General features: G+C 46.6%; 1 protein-coding gene across 1 annotated transcript; it reads right to left on the bottom strand.

Annotated features, from left to right (window-relative positions):
• Positions 1 to 886: 886 nt before the first annotated feature.
• ENC1 (ectodermal-neural cortex 1) lies at positions 887 to 13582 on the bottom strand. The gene is made up of 3 exons (XM_027520010.1): positions 13163 to 13582; positions 7527 to 9339; positions 887 to 3497 (listed from the first exon to the last, which is right to left on the bottom strand). The coding sequence occupies exon 2, from the start codon at positions 9326 to 9328 to the stop codon at positions 7559 to 7561; it is 1770 nt and encodes a 589-aa protein (XP_027375811.1). The 5' UTR covers positions 9329 to 9339; positions 13163 to 13582; the 3' UTR covers positions 887 to 3497; positions 7527 to 7558.
• Between the last annotated feature and the right edge of the window lie 6166 nt (positions 13583 to 19748).

Raw genomic sequence — 19748 nt, 5'->3', positions numbered from 1 at the left:
TCACATGATGTCATAGATGACGTCACCAGCAGGGCTTCCATGGGTCACGAGCACTGTGTGCCAAGGGACCGGAGGATTCTGCAGTCACTTGTTCTCAAGGCTTGGCTCCGGACCAGCCTCACCCAGCATGGGCCTGAATGACGCTTCTGTAAAACCTGAGGCATCTGCTCTGACATCTTGGTCCAAGTCCAAGGGCAGTAATTGCATTCTGCCTACTTGTGTCTCTCCTAGACTTCTAAGGTAGTATTTATGTCTATCCAAAAAAGATGATGCCCAGTGTTGCTCTGCCCATTAAAACAACGAGGGGTCCACCTTAAGGGATAAAGGAGCATCTGCACGAGACACGACATCCTGAAGTGGGGGCAAGAGGCTTTACGAGGAGCCGGCTGGGATGGCAGCTTTCAACTGGAAAGAAGCTAAGTCAAGAGGGGTTAAACTTGTGGTTTTTCGTGCCACTTCAAAGAAATAATATGCATACATTTCCACTTACTTTAAATAACTCTAAGGCAGTGTCAGATGAAAACAGGATTTACCTCCAGCCTCTTTTCTCACAGCTTTCCTAACAAAACATATCCCACGAGGAGTACAAAAACTAAATTCCTTCTATATATTAAGCATGTTGTCTTACCACTGCATAGTACATGACTTTATATTCTAAACCATCAGTAAGCTCAACTGAGGTATATTTTGGGTTTGCTTAAATATTCTAAAAGGCCAACATTTTAAGTTACTTAATGTGCAAAACTGCTCTAATAAATGGATATAACTAAATGGTAAAATAGAGGACACCCAGAAAAATTTGAAATGATCCTCTTTTGAATTCAACTAGAAAAAGCACAATTTTCCAATGCCTAAAATTATATTCAATAATTAGCCATACACACAATGAAGAGAAAATCTCTAATAATTTATTTGACCTTCAGTTTCACATTGTGAAAAAAAAAATAACAGTTTTACAAAACCTCAAAAATGTAGTAGCAAACAAGTACATATGAACACGAACACTTTACTTCTTCAACTTACACAGTTTTGTATGTGAACCACATACTCAAAATAGTCAAGAGAGGGATATTATTCAGCTCTAATCATTCTTATTCAGACAGGTGTCAAGCCCAGAGAAAAGGGGTCTACACAATTATACCAGAAGTGGAAGGCTGCCCTTTGTTATCCGTTTCCACAGCAACCAGCCCACAGAATAAGAAGAACCTTCTCTGTCTTATGCCAAGGTTTTTGTGTGCACTGTGCTGTGAATTGTATTTGCTTCAAAGTGTACGACATTTCACAGGGTGAGAATGGTCAAGTAGTGAGCCCAAATGCCTCTGTCAATTCAAAGAGCAGGAGTCCAGAAAGTTCCCTGCAGGCTGCGGGCCCACCCTGACCACCGCTCCCTCTGGCTCACACACTGCAATTAATAGAGGATTCAAGGACAGACCACAACTTCGAAACAGCTGCAGAAAATTCACCCTGCTCTCAAAAGCCACGTAGAGACACTCACATCTTGCCAGATTTGCATCATAAACTACAGAGCTGTAACTGCTACAATATACCGCCAGGGTACAATCAGACATTTGCATGGCTTAGAACACATCTAAGAGCGAGGGACTGACTGCTGCAAAGTATTGAGACCCTCCCTTTGATTTCAATGGCTCATTTATTTTGGTCCAAGTATAGCCCACTTATTCACGGCACGGACGGACATGTACAATTAGTCTAATGAATTCAGGTGGAGAGAAATGTGAGGGATTTATCTGTCTTTAGACAATGCAAACACAAAATGTCAAAGGTTATTGGTCTTAAACCCTATTTTCTAAGATACGATATTACGAGAAACAGCAATGGAAGCAGTGTGAGTTGCAAATGCTGGGCTTCCCCGGACACTTGCGAGGAAGCACCTATGAGTCTACCACTAATACCTATCACGGCACATGTTTAGCAAACAAGCACTGGAACTAGCAAAGAATGTATTCACAACCCATTCCCAGCTCTCCAGGGAGGCCTCTCAGACGGGGCCACTGCTTACTGTTCTTTGGTGTTTGGGGGGCCATACGTGTCACTTTCGTGCACCAAAGAGTTCTTTTAGAGACTTACCTAAGAGGGAGCACTGAAGTTTACACTGTACCCCTCTGAATATCACCTTGGAGAACTTTTAGCACTTGCTAAACGCTACAGCAGGAATAGAGAACGACCAGTTTTGGTCAAGCAAATCTGATTGAGTGAATTAATTTCTGTCGGTGAGAGTTCTGTTTTTTCCTGTTAACTGGGGTTATGGCCAAGCATTCTCAGAGGGTAATAAATAGATAAATAAATAAACTTTGGACAATGCCTTTACCTGTGCCCTATATACAGAACTAGACCATAGAATTTCCAGGATTTCAGGATATCACACAAAGGGGAAAAAAAAAACCAAAAAACTGCCAAGTGATTTGGTCCTTTCCAAACTTCAGTAGCTGAGACAGAAGCAAGTAAATCGAACAGGGATGGGAAGGACAGAAAGAAGGCTTCCCTCGCCCCAGGAGCCACTGGCATGACCAGAGCCCACGACACCCCAAAGCTGATTTAAGTTTAAGAAAAAAATGACCTTCATGCTTTCCCTACCTCTAGGATGTAACTTTAAGTTTCTATTTTGTAATCTTTCCCTGTCTTGACATTTACAAAATCTGCCCCCGCCAACCCTGCCCAACCCACCCTCCAGTTATACCCCTAAGTGTAACGCCAAAGTTTTCACTTTTGTGCAGCAGAGCACATCACAACGGTCACAAAATTGTGCAAAACATACAACCATTCACACGCGTCCATACACGTGAAGACAACTATAAGCACTGTTTCAGCATGCAGGATTCAAACAATAAATAGCTAAACCTACAACACATTTCTTACCAGCCAAGGGAAAAGTTTAAAGTCACTTATAAATAGAAAAGAACATCTAGCAAACAGCTACCAACAATGTCCCCATTGTTCAGAAGCGTTTCTGGGGAGCACAGCCCTGGGAGATTAGCGTGGAGTCCAGCGGTCCTCACTTCTGCAGCCAGCCCAGCCAGCTCCCCTCCTGGCCCCACAGTCGGGCTTTCAAATCTCCAACAGCAGCTGGTGTGGAGGCTTCAAGCTTGCTCCTCAGAGAGAGGTGACAACCATTTCAAATTTTACACATAAGTGGTGGAACCCATGGAAAATCAAATGCTGAATATGGTACAGCAAGGAAAAAGGGCTGGCTTTTCTCTCCCTTTGAGAAGCTGATTAATGCTGACATTAATCCACAATTACAAGACAAGGACTAGATCACAGGTTTGTTCATTCATATTTAAACCATGTGCTACTCGCACTGAAAATCCCACCCCCTCCCCCACCCCCTTCCTTCATGTCCAGTTAGAAGCATTTACAAGGTGCGGTGGATTGGATGCGAGTCTTGTAGCAACTTCTTTTCCTTTTTCTTGTCTTTCATTCGATGTGGCCTCTCTAAAGTAGAAATCGCATCTTGTCTCATCGAGGGATGGAGTCAGCTAAAATAGAAGAGAAGGAAGATTTTTTGTTAGTCTCAAATCTAAAAAAAAAAAATTAAACTCAGGACAGAGCTGGTCAATATTGCTTCTAAAGGTCTGAATTACACATTTGGTAGGCAATGTGCAAAGATATTTAAAATGCCAGACTTAAATGAGCACACTTGTGCATTCGTGCATGCAGATGCTCCAGCAAAAACAGAAAAGATCCTCACTTCTTGATTAACCATACATACATGCAAATCAAACCTATATACCTAGGTGCTATTACATCTTCTGCTTCTGATATGCGTAATTCCTCTCCATGGTTAAACAGCGTCACTGTAAAGTGATCACCAGAGGGTCACAAGAGATTCCTTTGCCAACTCACCCCCACCTTCTTTGGCCCATTTACCATAAAGGATTCCAAATTAAATTTATTCACCATATAGAAAGCAGACATATTAATCCTCTTATTTAAATGCATCTCTGCTATTCATTATGGCAGAAATCAGTCTCGCTTCTTTTCACATGACAGCACACCAGGCCTCAGAAGCCAAGGCTGGAGTTTATTCTCCAAGTTCATCAGTCCACACATAGGAGACTCAGGCTGTGGCATGCAGCATTCAGCTTTATCACCTACAGGACTGACCGACCGCCGATGATAAATTCAAGGTGCTGTAAGCACAAGCTTGCAGGTTTCATGAGAACTGGTGGTTTCTCACACCAGCAATCCTTCACACTTGGTTAAGTCTAATTTTACATAAGAAGAGTTCGCAGAGGGCTTTTGTCTTTGAAAAGCTCCCCCTATCTGTTCTTGGAGCACATTTCCAGCCCTAGCATAGGAATCTGCAGCCCCAATGCTGAAATTCCAAGTACAGACAAAGGAATTCAGGAGCGGCTGCTCATCACTCACGGAGTCCTTCTTGCTCTCGGGTGTTCAGAAGTCTGATTCATTCCATTAGCTGTTTCTTCCATTTCAAAACAGTGATTCAAGCTTTCAAGACATTCCTTAGACTACCGTGTCATCCCCCACCCCCACCTCCTTGGAACCTATACATCAACATGAGGCCAAAAGAATGTATCTTGTAACAATATGAAAGTTCAAGATGTTGCACACTCAAACAGAAAAACCAAAAAAAAAGAAACAAACAAACAAAAAAAACCCCAAACAAAAACACCTCTACAAAGGGGAGCAGGGGACAAAGTGAACCAAAATCCAAGTGTTGTCAAGCTGGGGCCACAGAGCACCATGAACACGGAGTGAAATCAAAGGCATTTCCTTTCTGTCCCTCCCAGCGCTGACAGAGCAGCAACAGAGAGTTAAAATCACCTTGGTGGATAAGCTTTCAGGCAGAGGGAAACTTTGTGTTAACACTGTATTAATTCAGGTAGCACCTACATTTGGAAGGAAAAGCCAGGTCCCGGAAGCACTTGCAGCTCACGACTGATACCTACACAGTACTTCTTTTAAGTCACTCCATCCAGCTTAAGTGTTTTAACACTATCTTGTGTGCCGTAAACTTTAAAAATTTAAACCAACATTCTCCCCGTCGGAAACTGGGGCTTTGATCAGGCCCACGCCATCCTTTAAAAAGGCAAATCCAGCCCCCTCAAATTTGCTTGTCCTGTGCTTGACTCTCTGGCTAATAGCACCAAGAGTGGAGAGGATATGTTTCGAATATAACCCAACACTTTTTTTGCTCCATTTCCCAGGGGCCGGACATGTGTGATTAAATAGGTTCAAAGACCCAGGAGAGGGTGAATTCAAGTGTTTGCTAACATACTCACTCTGGGCTGAGAAAGAAGGTACCAAAAATGAAGTATAGAGATAACAAGCAGGTAACAGTCATAGAAACCTCATTTTCCCACAACACATAAAGCTAATTCCACTTCAAGGTAAGGTCTAAATTGAAGGGAGGAAAGAAAACTAATAAGAGTATTGAACACTTAATATATTACAGACATGGGCTAGGTATTTTCACCCCTTCCTTTGCTTTTTTCTCATTTATCAATTCATCCAAGTCTAAACTGGGACAGATCTCAAGGAAAGCACAATTCAAATTACTCATTTAACAAAGGGGAAGTGTGAAGTGCAGAGAGGTCCAGACTCCACAGCTGAAGTCTAGAACCAGACACACGTGGTCACTCTCTTTCTGCTTCCGGTTCCTTACCTTGTTCCAAGGATGCCAAGCCAATCACCACTTGGAAGTATGGCCACTGTCACTGGCAATTTTTAAGGCTCTCCTATGCAAATATAGTCAATTCTGGACTAACACCCAATTTAGCAGGCTGTTAATTGATGCTTCTGCCTAGAAGGTTCTTTAAACTTCCTTTAGAGTTGAGTAATGCATTTATATCGCAAATGAAATAACCCCTTTCAGAGCATTTGTTTATTCAGGATTACTGAGATGCCAGCAAGGCTGCAAAAACCAGTTTGGTTTGGAACAGTTACCCCCTTCGCTCCCCAGAGGACGGTCCCGACAGTTCCTGCACCCATGACGGTGTCTCAGTACGGGTAAGCATTACGTTACGAAGAACTGTACCAATTGTAACAGGCGGGAGGAGATGAAGAAGAAATGAAAGAAACAGGAAGATTACATATGAAAGGGAGGTCAATTTTACTGGTGTTTCTAAAGGAGCTGTAAGAGATGAGTGAAGAGAAGACAAACGAAGAGTCCAAACCCCCTCTTTGCTGGACGGTCCCCTTGAAAGGTGTGAAGCATACTAAACACAGAACCAAACCTTTCCAAGTAATGAGTTCATTTTCACAAGCAGCTCCTCCAAAGCAGATTCTTAAACTTCATCCTCTTATTATTAGTAACGAGCCCTCTAGTCACCAAAACAAATCAACCCATTCCATGTGCTCTGTGCTACACTTACACATGCTTAAGTGACTTTGGGGCCAATCCTGAGAGTGCTTTACAAGGAAGCAAGGCAGCCATTAGCTCCCTGAACCCTGAACTGTGAAGGCCTATTAATTATTTGAACCAAGAGTATGATACACTCTTAAGTACACAAGACAACCATTATGTACTCAGATATATGACACAGAAACACAACTTTTGTTCACCCTGACAATGGGGTCAGCCTGAATGATTAACTCTGAAAAGCTGCAGGGAGGGCGGTTTGGATGGCTCTGTGTCCACGCATCAGACAAGCTCATGCAACGCAGGTGCAACTTTTTCCAAGGACAGACCCAGATTTCACAAAAGTTAGTGAATGCCCTAAAGGCGGCAGTTTGGGGATGGGGGGACGGGGGGACATTTTAAATAAGCTAATAAATAATTTTGCACAGAATACACTGGGAGTAATTTTCAGCATTCGATTTTTGAAACCCTACTTCATTTCAAAAAGGGTTTGAGGAAGCTCAATCTAAATGTCAACAATTATCTCCTGGGGTGATACCAATGTGAAGTGTACTAAGTGCCCATTTGGCATGAGCTGAAGTGCTTACACTTTGCAGCCAGACTGCCTGGGTTGAGGTCTTGACCAACCTTTCTGCCTGCTAAGCCCTATGACCTCAGGCAACTTACTTAACCCCTATGTACATCAGGTGTTCTCATCTATAAAGTGCTCCTGTAATAATATCCCACAGGGTTGTTGTGGGGACCAAATGAAAAGATCCATGTGAAACACACTGCCCAACAGCCAGCAAATGGGGAAGGCTCAGAAGACATCAGCTGGCATTATTAACATAGGTCAGGGTTCCCAACCAGATCATAATTAGAACCACTGAAGAACTTTCTAAAAATGCTAATGCCTGGGACCCATCCAGACCCAACAAACCCAGCCTCTGGGGTGTGCAGATTTTGGAAAGCTCTTTGGCAGATTCCGAGGCTCAGTAGAGGCTGAGAACCACTGGCTGATGATCTGAGGGGGGACTGCAGCTGTGATCAACACAAGTGTTTAAGCTTTGGGGTGCAAGTGCTTTTATTGGTATAGTTTGTGTGGTACTTCTATAGGATGGGCTATATGGAGCCTGTCTTATCCCACATACGAGCTTACACAGCTCACTCAACTATACAGATACTTACAGCTAAGCTGACTTACCTCACGCTCACTCTCTCCAGGATGCAAGGCATTTAAGAAGGCAGATGTTTCCAGGTGCTGACAAACGCAGTAGGGATCAGTGAGTACGGGACTGTGGTGATGCTGTTCCACGCATCCAATGTTGGGTCGTAGCAGTCCAGAGTTTTGCATCGCTGAATGCCAAAGTAACCTCCAACCACGTACAGTTTGTTTCCGGAGGCCACGGCATGGCAGCTCATGCGCTTTGCCGTCACGTCTCCCACCTTGGTCCACTGGTACGTCTCGCTGTTGAATTTATATGCAGAGCAGGCGGAGAACTCGGTATCTCCCCCCATAATAAAAATCTGGTTGCCCAGCACAGCTGCCGCCGTGTAACGCCAGGGCTGGGGACAGGTGGCTGGGACCGTCCACCTGTTTTCACACTGATCGTAACACTGAACTTTGGGGAGCTTGTCATGACTGACGCTGGTACCCCCAAAAGCAAACAGCTTGAGCTTGGCGCTCACCACTGCGGCGTTGCTGACCCCTTCTCGGAGGGGAGCCACCATGGTCCATTTGTTGGTTGTGGGGTCGTAATGTTCCACTTGCTTCAGAGAGACTGAGGGGGAGGCTGGGAGGCAGCCAGTGGCGGCAGTGTGCCCCCCAACCACATACAGGCAGTGCTTGAGCTCAGCAGAGCCGTGGCCAAACCTGGCCACCAGCATGGGGGCCGCCTTGGACCACTCCTCATGCAGGGTATCATATACCCAGACGTCTTTCGAGACCCCGTTCTCAGACCCTCGCCCCCCAGTAATGTATACTTTGCAGCCAATTGCACACGCACTGAATTCTTTTCTCGGGCTTGGGATGTCAGCCTTGGGAATGATCTCTTTGGCCTTCTGGTCGACCAGATAGAGTTTGTCACACATGAAAGTCTGTCCTCCCAAGAGGAAGAGGGCATGGCCAGTTTTCCGGGGCCGGGCACAGAGGCTGGTCACCACACCGTCGTTCTGCAGGATTTTCAGTTTGCACCTGATGGCCTCTTCCACGATCTCCTTGCTCTTCCTCTGCTTGGTGATGAGTTCTTCCATGGCCACGTTCTCCATGAGATAGATGGCCGGCAGCAGCGCCAGCCGCACCGTCTGCAACAGCTCTGGGAGGTAGCAGTAGCGCTTCTTTAGGTCGTAGCTGATCCAGTTAATTGCAGACTCATACACAAGTCTTTCGTCTTCGGTCTCCAGCTCTTCACTGGACAAGAGCTGCACTACCATGTCCTGGGGCAGCTGGAGGAAATCTTCGTTCTTCCTGATGGTCTGGAAGTTGCTGAGACACATCCGCCAGGAGAGCTCGTACAGCTTGGTGCACTGGTGCGCATCGGACAGCAGCAGCATGCCCAAGCAGTTGGTGGGGTGCAGGTTCTTTTCCAGGAACTCAGCACACGCATCCCGGATGTCTTGAAACTCCAGCATGTCGCCAGCTTCCAGGAGTGATTCTGCATTCTCTTCATTGATGATGACCCGGGAGGAGTAGGCATAGTCGAGGAGCAGCTCCAAGACTTCTGGGTGGATGGAATTGTCGAAGTTGACTTCACTGTCCTGGCTCTCTTTCAGGCCCCCGCTGAACATGGCTTCGAAGTAGCGGCTGCACGCAGCCAGCACTGCCCGGTGACAAGGGAAGGTCCTGTTGCCCGCGTGGAGAAGAACATCAGTGAAGAGGCGCTGCTGGCGTAACAGGTTCAGGTGAGTGAGGACACTGTCCGCGTAGGAGGACTTGTGGAACAGGTAGATGTTGATGGAGCCACTGCTGGCCCTGGACTTGCGGTTCTCGTGCACACTGACAGACATTGTTTCCACTCCTGGAAAAAACCACACACAACTACTGAACAGTGATGCTCCCAGTGTTCGGAACAGCCGAGCCAAAGCCACAATCGAAACCAGAAGACAAAAGACACCAGGGAACAGAATACTTCGCTGTGGGCCCCGCTGCCAACATTCTGAATAATGGATGGCCAGGCCTATCCAAAGCCAGAGACAGTTACCTATAAGGAAAGGCACTCACACTACTGTTGAGCTATGTGAACTATACGTTGTTTAGAAAAAAAAAAAGTCACTGCTCAAGAGCAGGTTCATCTTGGAAAACCTGATTGCCAACTTTCAGGATGTTGAAGTTCCTGAGAATGTAAGTCAGCAAAAGCCAAGAGGATCAAGGTCTCATTCTCACAGGTCCCTGCCCTGGTCCAGCTGATTCAGGGTTGGTCACTTGCAATGCCAGGCCTCCAGCTCTCGTAACGCCATGATGGGCACAAGTTTTAATGCCCAACATAAAGCCATGTGTAAGACAAATACCTACTAATTAATTCCATTAAGAATTCCTTTGGTAATATCCACTGTCTTTACCAAAGTGTAGGTACAGTAAATGGGAAATGTAACACTAAATCCACAGGTGTAAGCCAACTTCTGAAGTGACCAAACATTTACTTAACATTACAAATCATTTCTAACCAGACACCTCTACCACTTCAGTCCTAAAAGAGCCCCAATATAAACATGACCATATACTGATCAGCAAGCTATCCTGGAAACACCGAATAGACTCTGGCCTCACTTACCACCCACCTTTTCTGCTCTGGCCAGCTTCCAAAATGGGGATTTGTGCCCAGAAAAGAAAGACTAGTTTGAGTAGCAAACTCAGGAGTTCCGTTGTTCTGTTCTCCCTGCTTTAAATCAATTCTTAGAAAACTAGCTGCAAGAACAAAGGGTGTATCCACTGCTCTCTCTCGATTACACAGGGATCAATCACCAGGACCATCCCTGGGTGCCTCCAAATGCTGGCACCTGCATATAGGGAGATCAGAATGCAAATGTTACTTTATCTAAATCAAAACACACATACACACGTGTGTGTATATGTGTGTTGCCAGCCATTGTTAACTTAGGGTCACTCTAGAATTTATTTGCCGACTACAGTGCTTTCCTCAGTATCTAAATGGGAATTATAGCAGAACCGAATCGACTCTTTGGCTTTCCTCAGTAATCAAAGTGTAGGCTAAAGTTACAGGACATGCCTATCACCTATCTTCAAAAATTGAATTATCTTCTTCTTTTTTAACCCTACCCTTCTGTTAAGTCAAAGGAATAAAGGCTTCAAGAACCCGCCTGTCAGAGGATTCGTAGGGAAGCTGTTTATTCCAGGACGGTGAACTGCATCGATACAGTATCTGTTCCAAAGTAAGAACAGCCAGTCCTTACCAGCCTTGTTTCCTTCAACCTGACCAGCGGAGGCAAGGCAGGCACAGAGAACAACAGAGGCAGGTGCCTTTGACACACCCGGTCTATACTATTAGGAGTTGCAACTTGTTTTCTTTTATTTTAGGCATGTAACTTTTCATCATGAGTAAACATGATTTACTGGAGAAGAAAATAAACAAGAGTCCTAGGGCTCTGGTGTTAAGACTTTAGGAAGCACCCATCAGTCTCCACAGTGACCTGAGCTGTGACAAATGGTGAAGAGGCCAGCATCACCCCCACCTCAAGCTAAGCCTCTAAGGTCTAGTCCAGGTTACCCAAGGCCCAACGCTCCAAAGAGCAACCGACAGGACCCTATGTAAATGCACCAGGTTCTCCAATGTTCAAACCTGAATTAGCATCCCTGCTGTTCAACTGCTGTAGTCATCATGTGCGTGAGCACATTCAACCTTAAGTACTTTGAAGAAGAGTTTTAGCCTAAACCTCAAAAAATGGTATAAATACTCTTATGTCTTATATAGAAACTTGCAAGAATTCCAAATGAGTAGCTATGCTTTTTAACTTTTTTAACTAATGCTTCCAAAGCAATCTCAAAAGCTGCCTCCCTTGGATGGACCTAGAGATTATCATACAAAGTAAGTCAGATAAAGACAAATGTCATATGATATTGCTTAATGGAAAACCTTTCTTAAAAAAGATAGAAATGAACTTATTTACAAAACAGAAATAGACACATAGAAAACAAACTTACAGTTACCAAGGGGAAAGGAGGAATAAATTAGGAGTTTAGGATTAAAATACACACACTACTATAGACAGCCAACAAGGACCTACTGTATAGCATATATACTCAATGTCCTGCAATAGCCTATAATGGAAAAGAATTCATAAACGTGTGTGTATTCTGAACACTTTGCTGTATACCTGAAACTAACAACATTGTAAATCAACTGTATTTCAATTAAAAAAAAAAAAAAAGCTGCCTTCTTTCTGGCTGAGAGTGAATGCAGCTGACAGAAGAATGAGGCTCTTGCACAAGGTACAGAAGCACCAGAGTGCCTGCAGATTGAGCTGGAATCACACCCACCAGGCCCAGAAGGCATTTCCCTGAGCAGTGTAAAACAACACTCAGAGCCAGGCTTACACTTAACATAACAGTTTAGAAGACTGTGGGATATAGGATCTGCATCTCTTTACAGCCTGTGTTTATGCTCCTGGATTTCCCAAGTAGGTTCAAAAGCCAGCAGAAGAGCCTAGTCTGTCATCTTGGATGCCACCCAAATGGAGAAGTGTGTCACAGTCAAAATCCAACGATCTTGCAGGAATATTTGATTAAAAGGTACACTTGAAGACCCAAGGGAGACAACTTGCCTTTTGGTTTAAAAATATGCAAACATGAAAACATCAGCAGAAACCATGTGTACAGCCTCTAAACACACCTTCAACACAGAATGAATCATCCTTCTGGCATTTTTTAAGCCCCCAGAGAAATAATATTTGCATGCCAAGTAAGTGGCCAAAAAACGCACACATATACTTAACCTGCCTCTACAAAGAAGAAGGGGAAAAGGGCTGCTATTACCAGTGAACATCAAAAGGAATTCTGGCTACAGTAACTTCAGTTCACTTAATGCTCTTTAACCAGGATCTCAGCCTCCAATACTTAGCAGCGCGTCACATTTCTTTAAGTTTTGAACCTGATCTCCAGGCCATCAAAGGAGAAACTAGACAGATTTTCTCAGGCAATTTACATTATTGATAACAAAGGAACAACACTATAAAGAGACTGTTAACAAGAAAAGCATTTTACTATAGAGTCCTCTATAGCACTTGTAACGCTCTTTAACACACGGCCATGCCTGTGAGGGTGACACAAGATACATGCCAAGTTCAGTGGTTCATCTCCACCCCGCCTACCAATTCCTATCCTTCGAAACTAAGCCTGTTAAAGCTAAACAACTTGAATGACAAAAACCTAATTTTTTAGAAAGCAGTTTTCATTCATTCCCCACAGACATCTGGCCGCAGTGAACACGCCCTCACTAGGGGTGTCTGTGAGTGACCCGAGTGCCGCGTAGGGTGCAAGGGGCACAAACAATCCCGCGCGCTCGGCACGGCTCTTCCCACGGAGGGGAATGGGGCGGCGGGGGGCTGTCGATCGCATCCTGGCTGAGCTCCTCTCTCCCCAGCGGCTCGTCCGGGCGGCGGAGAGGAGGCCCCTCGGGCAGTGCCCGGCTCCAAGCGCTTGTCCTAGGAGCGCAGCCGCGGGCCGGGGTCTCCGCCCGAGAACAGTTCCCCACCGCCACCTAAGTCGGAGCTCCCGGCTCCGCGGTGCGCGCCCGCGCGCACACACACACACAAACACACGCACACTAGGCAGCCCCTGAAACCCGCGGCGCCCGCAACAGGTCCGCGGCGGTGGCGGAGACTTACAGCAGTGGCGGCCGGCCACAGTGCACAACCAGTTAGTTGGGTCTGGCCTCGGTAACCCGGCGGGGAGGCGACGGAGCAGACGTCTCAGCCCCAGGGAGCAACAGCGACTGCCCTGGCGAAAGGAGCGCGCATGGGGCTCCGGCTCGCTGGCTGGTTACCGCGGGCTGATCGCCGCGGTCTCACGATTCCCAGGTCAAGGACTCTGGGCCTGCCACCCGCGGAGCAGCTCCCGGAGGGCGCTCGGGAAGGAAGAGCGAGCCAGCGGCCGCAGGCGCCGCGGAAGGAGGCGGGCTGAACGCTCGGGGGTGGGAGCTGGAAAGAGCCGTGCGCGCCGGCGGCCGCCTGGCGTCTCCACTCGGTCTCTGCAGCGCCTCAGCCGCGCCGCCTCCTCTCCGGCTGCCCGAGCAGTCAGCGCCCAGCAGCCCAGCGCCCGGCTATAAGCGGCGAGACGGGGAGGGGAGGGAGGGGAGGAGAGGGGAGGGGAGAGGGCGCGTAGGCAAAAAGTGACACCAGGGGAGGGAGGGAGGAAGCGCGTGAAAGCGGCCGGCGGAGGAGGAGGAGGAGGAGGAGGAAGGGGAGGAGAGCGTGTCGGGGGAGTTAATCGAGAGAGGAAGCGGGGGAGGGGGCTGTGGCAAGTAGAGAGAGAGACAAAGCGGATGCGAAATCTCAGCGACGAGCAGCTGCAACCTTCGGGAATCGCGAGTAAAACAAGTTTTCCTGGGTAGCTGTGTCTGCGTCTTGAGCAGAGTCCGGTGCTGAGGGACCTTTCTGGGGTGGGTGGGGACAGCGCGGCCCCCCAGGTGTGCTCTCTGCGTTGCGGGAGCCGACGTGAGGCTCGGCAAAGAGAGGCAAGGGGCGAGACGGGTGTTAGTGGTTCGCGCCCTGGGCGCACACAGCCTGCCCGCTGGGCGAGATACCTGGAAAGAGGACAGTGGCGAGGTATGAACACAATTTTGGACACTGTAGGAACTCCGCAGGTTGGGCAAAGCCAGGCTGTAGGGCTTCTCTGTAGGGCACGGGACCAGAAGGACTGGAGCCCCGAGCGCTTCCTGCCCCCACGTACTCCCCCCCCTACCCCACCCCACCCACCGCGGGTGCGGCACCCGCGGCCGGAATCTGCCCCACGCCGCCCTGGGCAGCAGCAGCCGGGCGCTGTCCGGCGGAGCGCGCACCACGTGCTTTGCAGCCAATCGCCGTGGCCGCTTCATTCAAAACGAACTGCTCCAAGGAGTGGCCACGCCGCCACCTCTCCGTAGTGATAAACCTTTAATCGCCCCCTCAGACCCGGCCCTTTCCTGTCTTTTATCTCCAGGTTGTGTTAGGTAGGAGTTCAGCAGAGAAATGGTTCAGCCCATACACGTTTGAAGCGCCGCGTGCCACGAAAAGGAAAAGTGATCAGAAAATCTCGAACGGCAATCACTATTTATGAAACCCATTTTTGATCTTTGTACCAAGGGCTTATCTTTCCACTGGGAGCTGAAATGCCTGTTTTTCTTTTTATTGGCCATTTGGAATAAAGTATATGAATGAACTGTAGAGATTACCGGTCCAGCCCCCCGCCCTTTTTTTTACGGATTGGGAATCTGAGGCCCAGGGAGATCTGAAGTGAACTGTCCAGCTCGAAGGCACACGGCTACTTGCAATGGCTAGAATGGAGACCCTCACTTCCCAGCTTTCTTTTAAATATTAGACGCAGAAATGGTTTAACAGGCAGAGGAGGCTACCCCCGGCGCGCCCAGAATCCAGAGACTAGAAATCAAGGCCCTCTAGGTCCTTTAACCCCACTTTCCTATAACCACGGTCCCTCCAGGTATTCGCGCTGAGAAATTTCGCTCCTTGCAAACAAAGGAAGACAGTGCCCTCTGAAGTCCTTTGTTCGCATTAACTCGTCAGCTTCACCACGAGCCTTTACAGATCTGCTTCATATTTTAACTTATTATGCAGAGTCGCGGCTCCAGACTGCTCCACAAAGCCAGAGAGGCCAGATCGGTTACCGGTCAGACCTACGTGCAGGGGGTCTACCAGCTGCAAGGTAGAGACCGGGTATGTTGCGAGCCGACCCCTGGTTCCTAAAGATGTGGATAAAAATCAGCGAAGACAGAGAAAGGCCGCAGATATTGGAGATAGGTGCTGAAAAGCCGAGAGGTAAACGTGTTGTATTGCACAGATGTCTTTTAAAAAAACATGTTTTCTTAGCCTGCGGCAAGGTGTGGGGGAAGGTAATCAGTGCAGCCTCTGGAGGCACCTCCTCCTAGCGCTTTATCTCTCTGGACTGCGGGTCAAAAACAAGCAGGTTGGTTCTGAAGACCAAATGTTAATAATATCTGCCCTGGAAGGTGGGACTGGGGTGGGGGCTGGTATTCTGTGTAAGAGATTATATACTTTTTCTCATTAAAGAGAAGTATTTCCTTCTTATTTCAGTTACTTACCAAATCTACTGGGACCTGTACCTAGATGACCCTGCCTAGGAATAACACATGTCCTCAGTTCATTTCGTTGGCTGGAGATTTTGCCACAGGAAGCCGCTGAGCTAAGAACAGGCCATCTGTTTCTGTTGCGTCTTTACCACTCAGAAAATGCAGAGTGTCCTTAAACAGGGGGTGGGGGGACAGCAAAGTTTACATGTCTTTGCAAATAGCTCAGCAGGCAGGACTGAGAAAAGAGAGAACTCCATCTGGCCATTCTGTCATCCACCCATGTGGTTTTCCTGTATCTTTTCTACCTAACGTGGCCACCTTTCTACACTTGAAGAAAAGAGAAGGGGAAAAAAAGTTGTGGTCTGGAAATCTTGAGCGTATTTAGTGACTGTATACATTCACTTCATCTGCCTTAGGGAGATAAGCAGCATGGAGGAAGGGAAAAGAAATTACTTATTCTATAGGTTATAAAAACTGGAAGACAAATGACCTACAAACCGTACCCTGGTTTGCTTGAGCCGATGCATGATAAGTTTTCAGGCCTATAGGCAGTTTCTAATGTTTACTTCACAGCTGAAAGTGATTTGGCAATTTAGGATCACAGCCATTCAAACTGTTATTCCTCCAGCGTCTCTCAGCCAATCCTAAAGGTAGTTCTTATCACTTCACTTACTGGAAGAAAAGATGAGCAAGTCTTGTATTTATACAGGAAGAACTCTCTAGATAGACTTGTGATCAAACCGGATGATATAGGCTTCGGAGATATAAGTCATAAACATCTTGGGAAACTCTACAGACTTCCCTGTGGTACAATGGCCACCACCTCCCTCAAGATGTTAGGCCGGTCCCCTGGGCCCCTGGGAGCTGGTCTTCGCCTCTGCCTTGTGACACCAAACCAAGGTCTCGTTTTTAATGCTATTAGGAAGCTGTGCCAAGGCTTTGGCCTTGTTATCTCCCTTAACAATGTTATTTTGTTAGGCTGCAAAATAAGCAGCATGGGGTTAAATGTATTAGCTGCCTTCAAACCTAATTTATCTTCATTCCATCCTAATTTACACTTGGGCTGAATTAATGAGAATGATTTAATTAACACCCTGCGACCATAGTACCAGGAACAGGACAGCTCAGGGGATTAGACCAAGCAGTGGGCTAAGCAGCTGCCATCCTGCCTCCTGCGGTCCCCTGAAAGCCCCACCCGCCTTTCAGGCACACTGCAGGCCCGTCTTCCAAAAGTGCCCTCTTTGTTCTTCACTCCTCTTTTGGAGTGTGTGAAAGGAGGATGGCATGGCTTTCCTTCCTCGTGTGGTTTGTGAGATAGGCTTGTGAAGTCAGTGTGGCCTGGGGCCCTTACAGAGGTTTGTGCTCTTCCTCCCCGAGTGTCAGATTCTCTCTGGAAGTGAACACCCAGCCGGAGGTGACATGCTACACCTCCCAGCCCTCCCCCGGCCCATCGTGGGTCACGTGAGCGCAGGCATGCATGTGTCCTGGGCTCAGCACCTGTGGGAGGAAAGAGAGGGCAGGAGGGTGGGCCGGGAGAGAAGCTGAGCTGGGATGCAGCCTCGGTCAGAAATGACGCCGTGGAGCTGTCCCCAGGCAAGCTGAGAAGGCCAGGCTGTAGACGGCTGTATTGCCAGTTGCTGAAGGCAGGCTGCCCAGGAGAGGGGCCGTGGCACGCTCATGCTCATGTTCCCCAGAGGCCGTTCTGAGGGCTGCGGTAGCACCCCCAGGGCCAGGCAAGACGTCCTTCATTCTCCAAGGAGATTCTGAGGCGCTCAGTGCAGTGCCTGCTTTGACTCTTCACCCTCACACACAGACACAAGCCTACAAACCTACAGAAGTGAGGCTTCAGTTCCTACCAGCAATACTCTTTAATAAAAGGGAGAATTTTTTTTTTTGACTATTGATTAGAAAGCCAAGCATAGGAAAAAAGTAAAGTAATCAATGCAAGAAGTCATCAGCATTGTTCAAGGCAGTTATTTGTCTCTCTGGGAAGAAACAAGAGGTCTAAACTGATAGTTGTCTGAATTTTGGTTTACCCACCTGCTGCATTTATATCTTTTTAACTGTATTTGCGTTAAACATGTCATGATAAACTTTGAGAGTATTCTTAGAATTGGATCCAAATTGGCATGGTCATATCAAAGTTTTTACTTGTTTCCTAAAAGCTTCTGTTGGAGAAGAAATGGCAACCCACTCCTGTATTCTTGCCCAGAGAACTCCATGGACAGAGGAGCCTGGTGGGCTACAGTCCATGGGGTCATGAAGAGTTGGACACGACTGATGTGACTTTAGCACGCGAAGCCATTATATGTGTGACTACTTTACGTGTATTTTGTGAATTAAGTTGGATTATAGTGTGACTTTTTAATTTCCAATTCCAGTTGCTCATTGCTGCTGTGTAGGAATACAGGGGACTTGTGTATAATGATGTCTAACGGAAAGTCATGTGACCTTTCAGCGCTGAGCACCACCATGGGACCGCACGCCTCTCTTCAGGGTTAGAGCTGGGGAATTCATTCTTTCTATGAGACTGTCGCTTTCCACACCCCCAAGTGACATGGCAAGCGGTACTTTATTGACTGCTTACGGGGCTGCAGAGGGACGCATTTGAGGCACTTTTGCTTGGTATTTCTCCGTAAGCTCCCGGTCGTTAGTAAATCAAGCCATTCAGACTTGTTACTTCTATTGCAGGGCTGTTTAAAACAAAGATCTTCACAACCTGTGGTGGGTTATTGATTTTAGGGTCAAGCTTTTAAAGCTGCATTTATTATTTTCTCTCTGATCACAAAAGCACTATATGGTAGAAGGTTGGGGAAAAAAACAGAAAAGTAAAAAATTAGAGATAATGACACTTAGCATTTAAATCCTAGTCTTTCTGTATCCACATGGTATTTTATTTTTGGCAGTTAATTGGTTAAGGCAGAGACTCTGGACCCAAGCTGGAATTCCTGCTTTGACATTTACTAGCGAGGTGTTTGGAGGCCAAGTATTGTAATACCTGGGTGCCTTAGCTTCCCAGGTTGCAGTATGAGCTAATAACCATACCTGGCTCAGAGGGTTGTTTGGCTCCTTAATAAATTAGCATATGTAAAGTGAGTAGAACAGAGCCCGGCTAGTGGTAAGTGCTATATAATGGCTCCTTTTATGATTCTGTAGTCAACTGTTTGAGAATGATATTCCTACAACCCCATAGTTTTTTCCTAGGAATTCTCCTAATAAAGATTTGAATCCTTATCAAAGCTGCTATTAATATTTCTACAACCTGCCCAATAGCACTGGACTAAAGGACATTTCCAGTCTTGAATTAATTTATTAATACATACGATTTTGGAGTGTTTATCTGAGGCTGTGCTTCTCTCAAACCCAACTTGTACAAGAAACACTAAAATTCATGGGAGTCACCGCTGCTTCCTTCCACCTCTTACTGACACTTTCTTCTTTTTGTCCTGATTGTTCTTCTGTTGGTGATGGAGAAACAATTCTTCACCTTCCATCATCTTAAAAACTAAGCAGATGAAAGGGGAAAGTATTTAAGAAATCATATTTTTTTAAAAGCAGTATTTAGAAGGCAGCAGGCCAAAAACAGTGCATAAATGAATCACAGCCCTGCTTCTTCCTGCCCTGAGGTTCTGGTAGAGGACCCTAGGTAAAAGCTCACTCCTATCTGTCAGAATCACACCAGGACCTCTGCAGGGTGAGGCCTTTCACAGCCCAGGGGCATCTGAAACCATTTTCCTTTGCTTCTCCATAATTTTTGAGTGTCCCAAGGCCCCTGGATCTAAACTCTTAATTTGTCCTAAGTAATTACATTGAAGAATTAACCGTTGTTCCAAGCAGTGAAAATGAAGGTTTTCTTTGGCCTATAGGCTTTGCTACAGAGCAAGACGCCAGGTCTGAGCATGTCTGGGCATGAAAAAGGGGCCAGAAGAAGGGACTTTTGTGGTCCATGACCTTTGAATGAATGAATAGTAAGAGGATTTTATGGCACACTGTGAGCACACACTTGACTCAGACCCGAGTCTGAAATCAGGAAGCTACAAGTCAGAATAAAGAAAGAATGAGCAAGAAGAGAGAGATGCTGGTGAGTGTGTTGTCTTTAAGTTCTCGTAACTGTTTCTCCTCGTGATTTTGAAAATACAGCCTGAACAAGGATATACTCAGCTATTAAA

Source organism: Bos indicus x Bos taurus, chromosome 20 (genome assembly GCF_003369695.1).
Source record: "Bos indicus x Bos taurus breed Angus x Brahman F1 hybrid chromosome 20, Bos_hybrid_MaternalHap_v2.0, whole genome shotgun sequence".
NCBI classification, from domain to species: Eukaryota; Metazoa; Chordata; class Mammalia; order Artiodactyla; family Bovidae; genus Bos; species Bos indicus x Bos taurus.
This window is presented reverse-complemented; position numbering and strand designations above follow the sequence as displayed.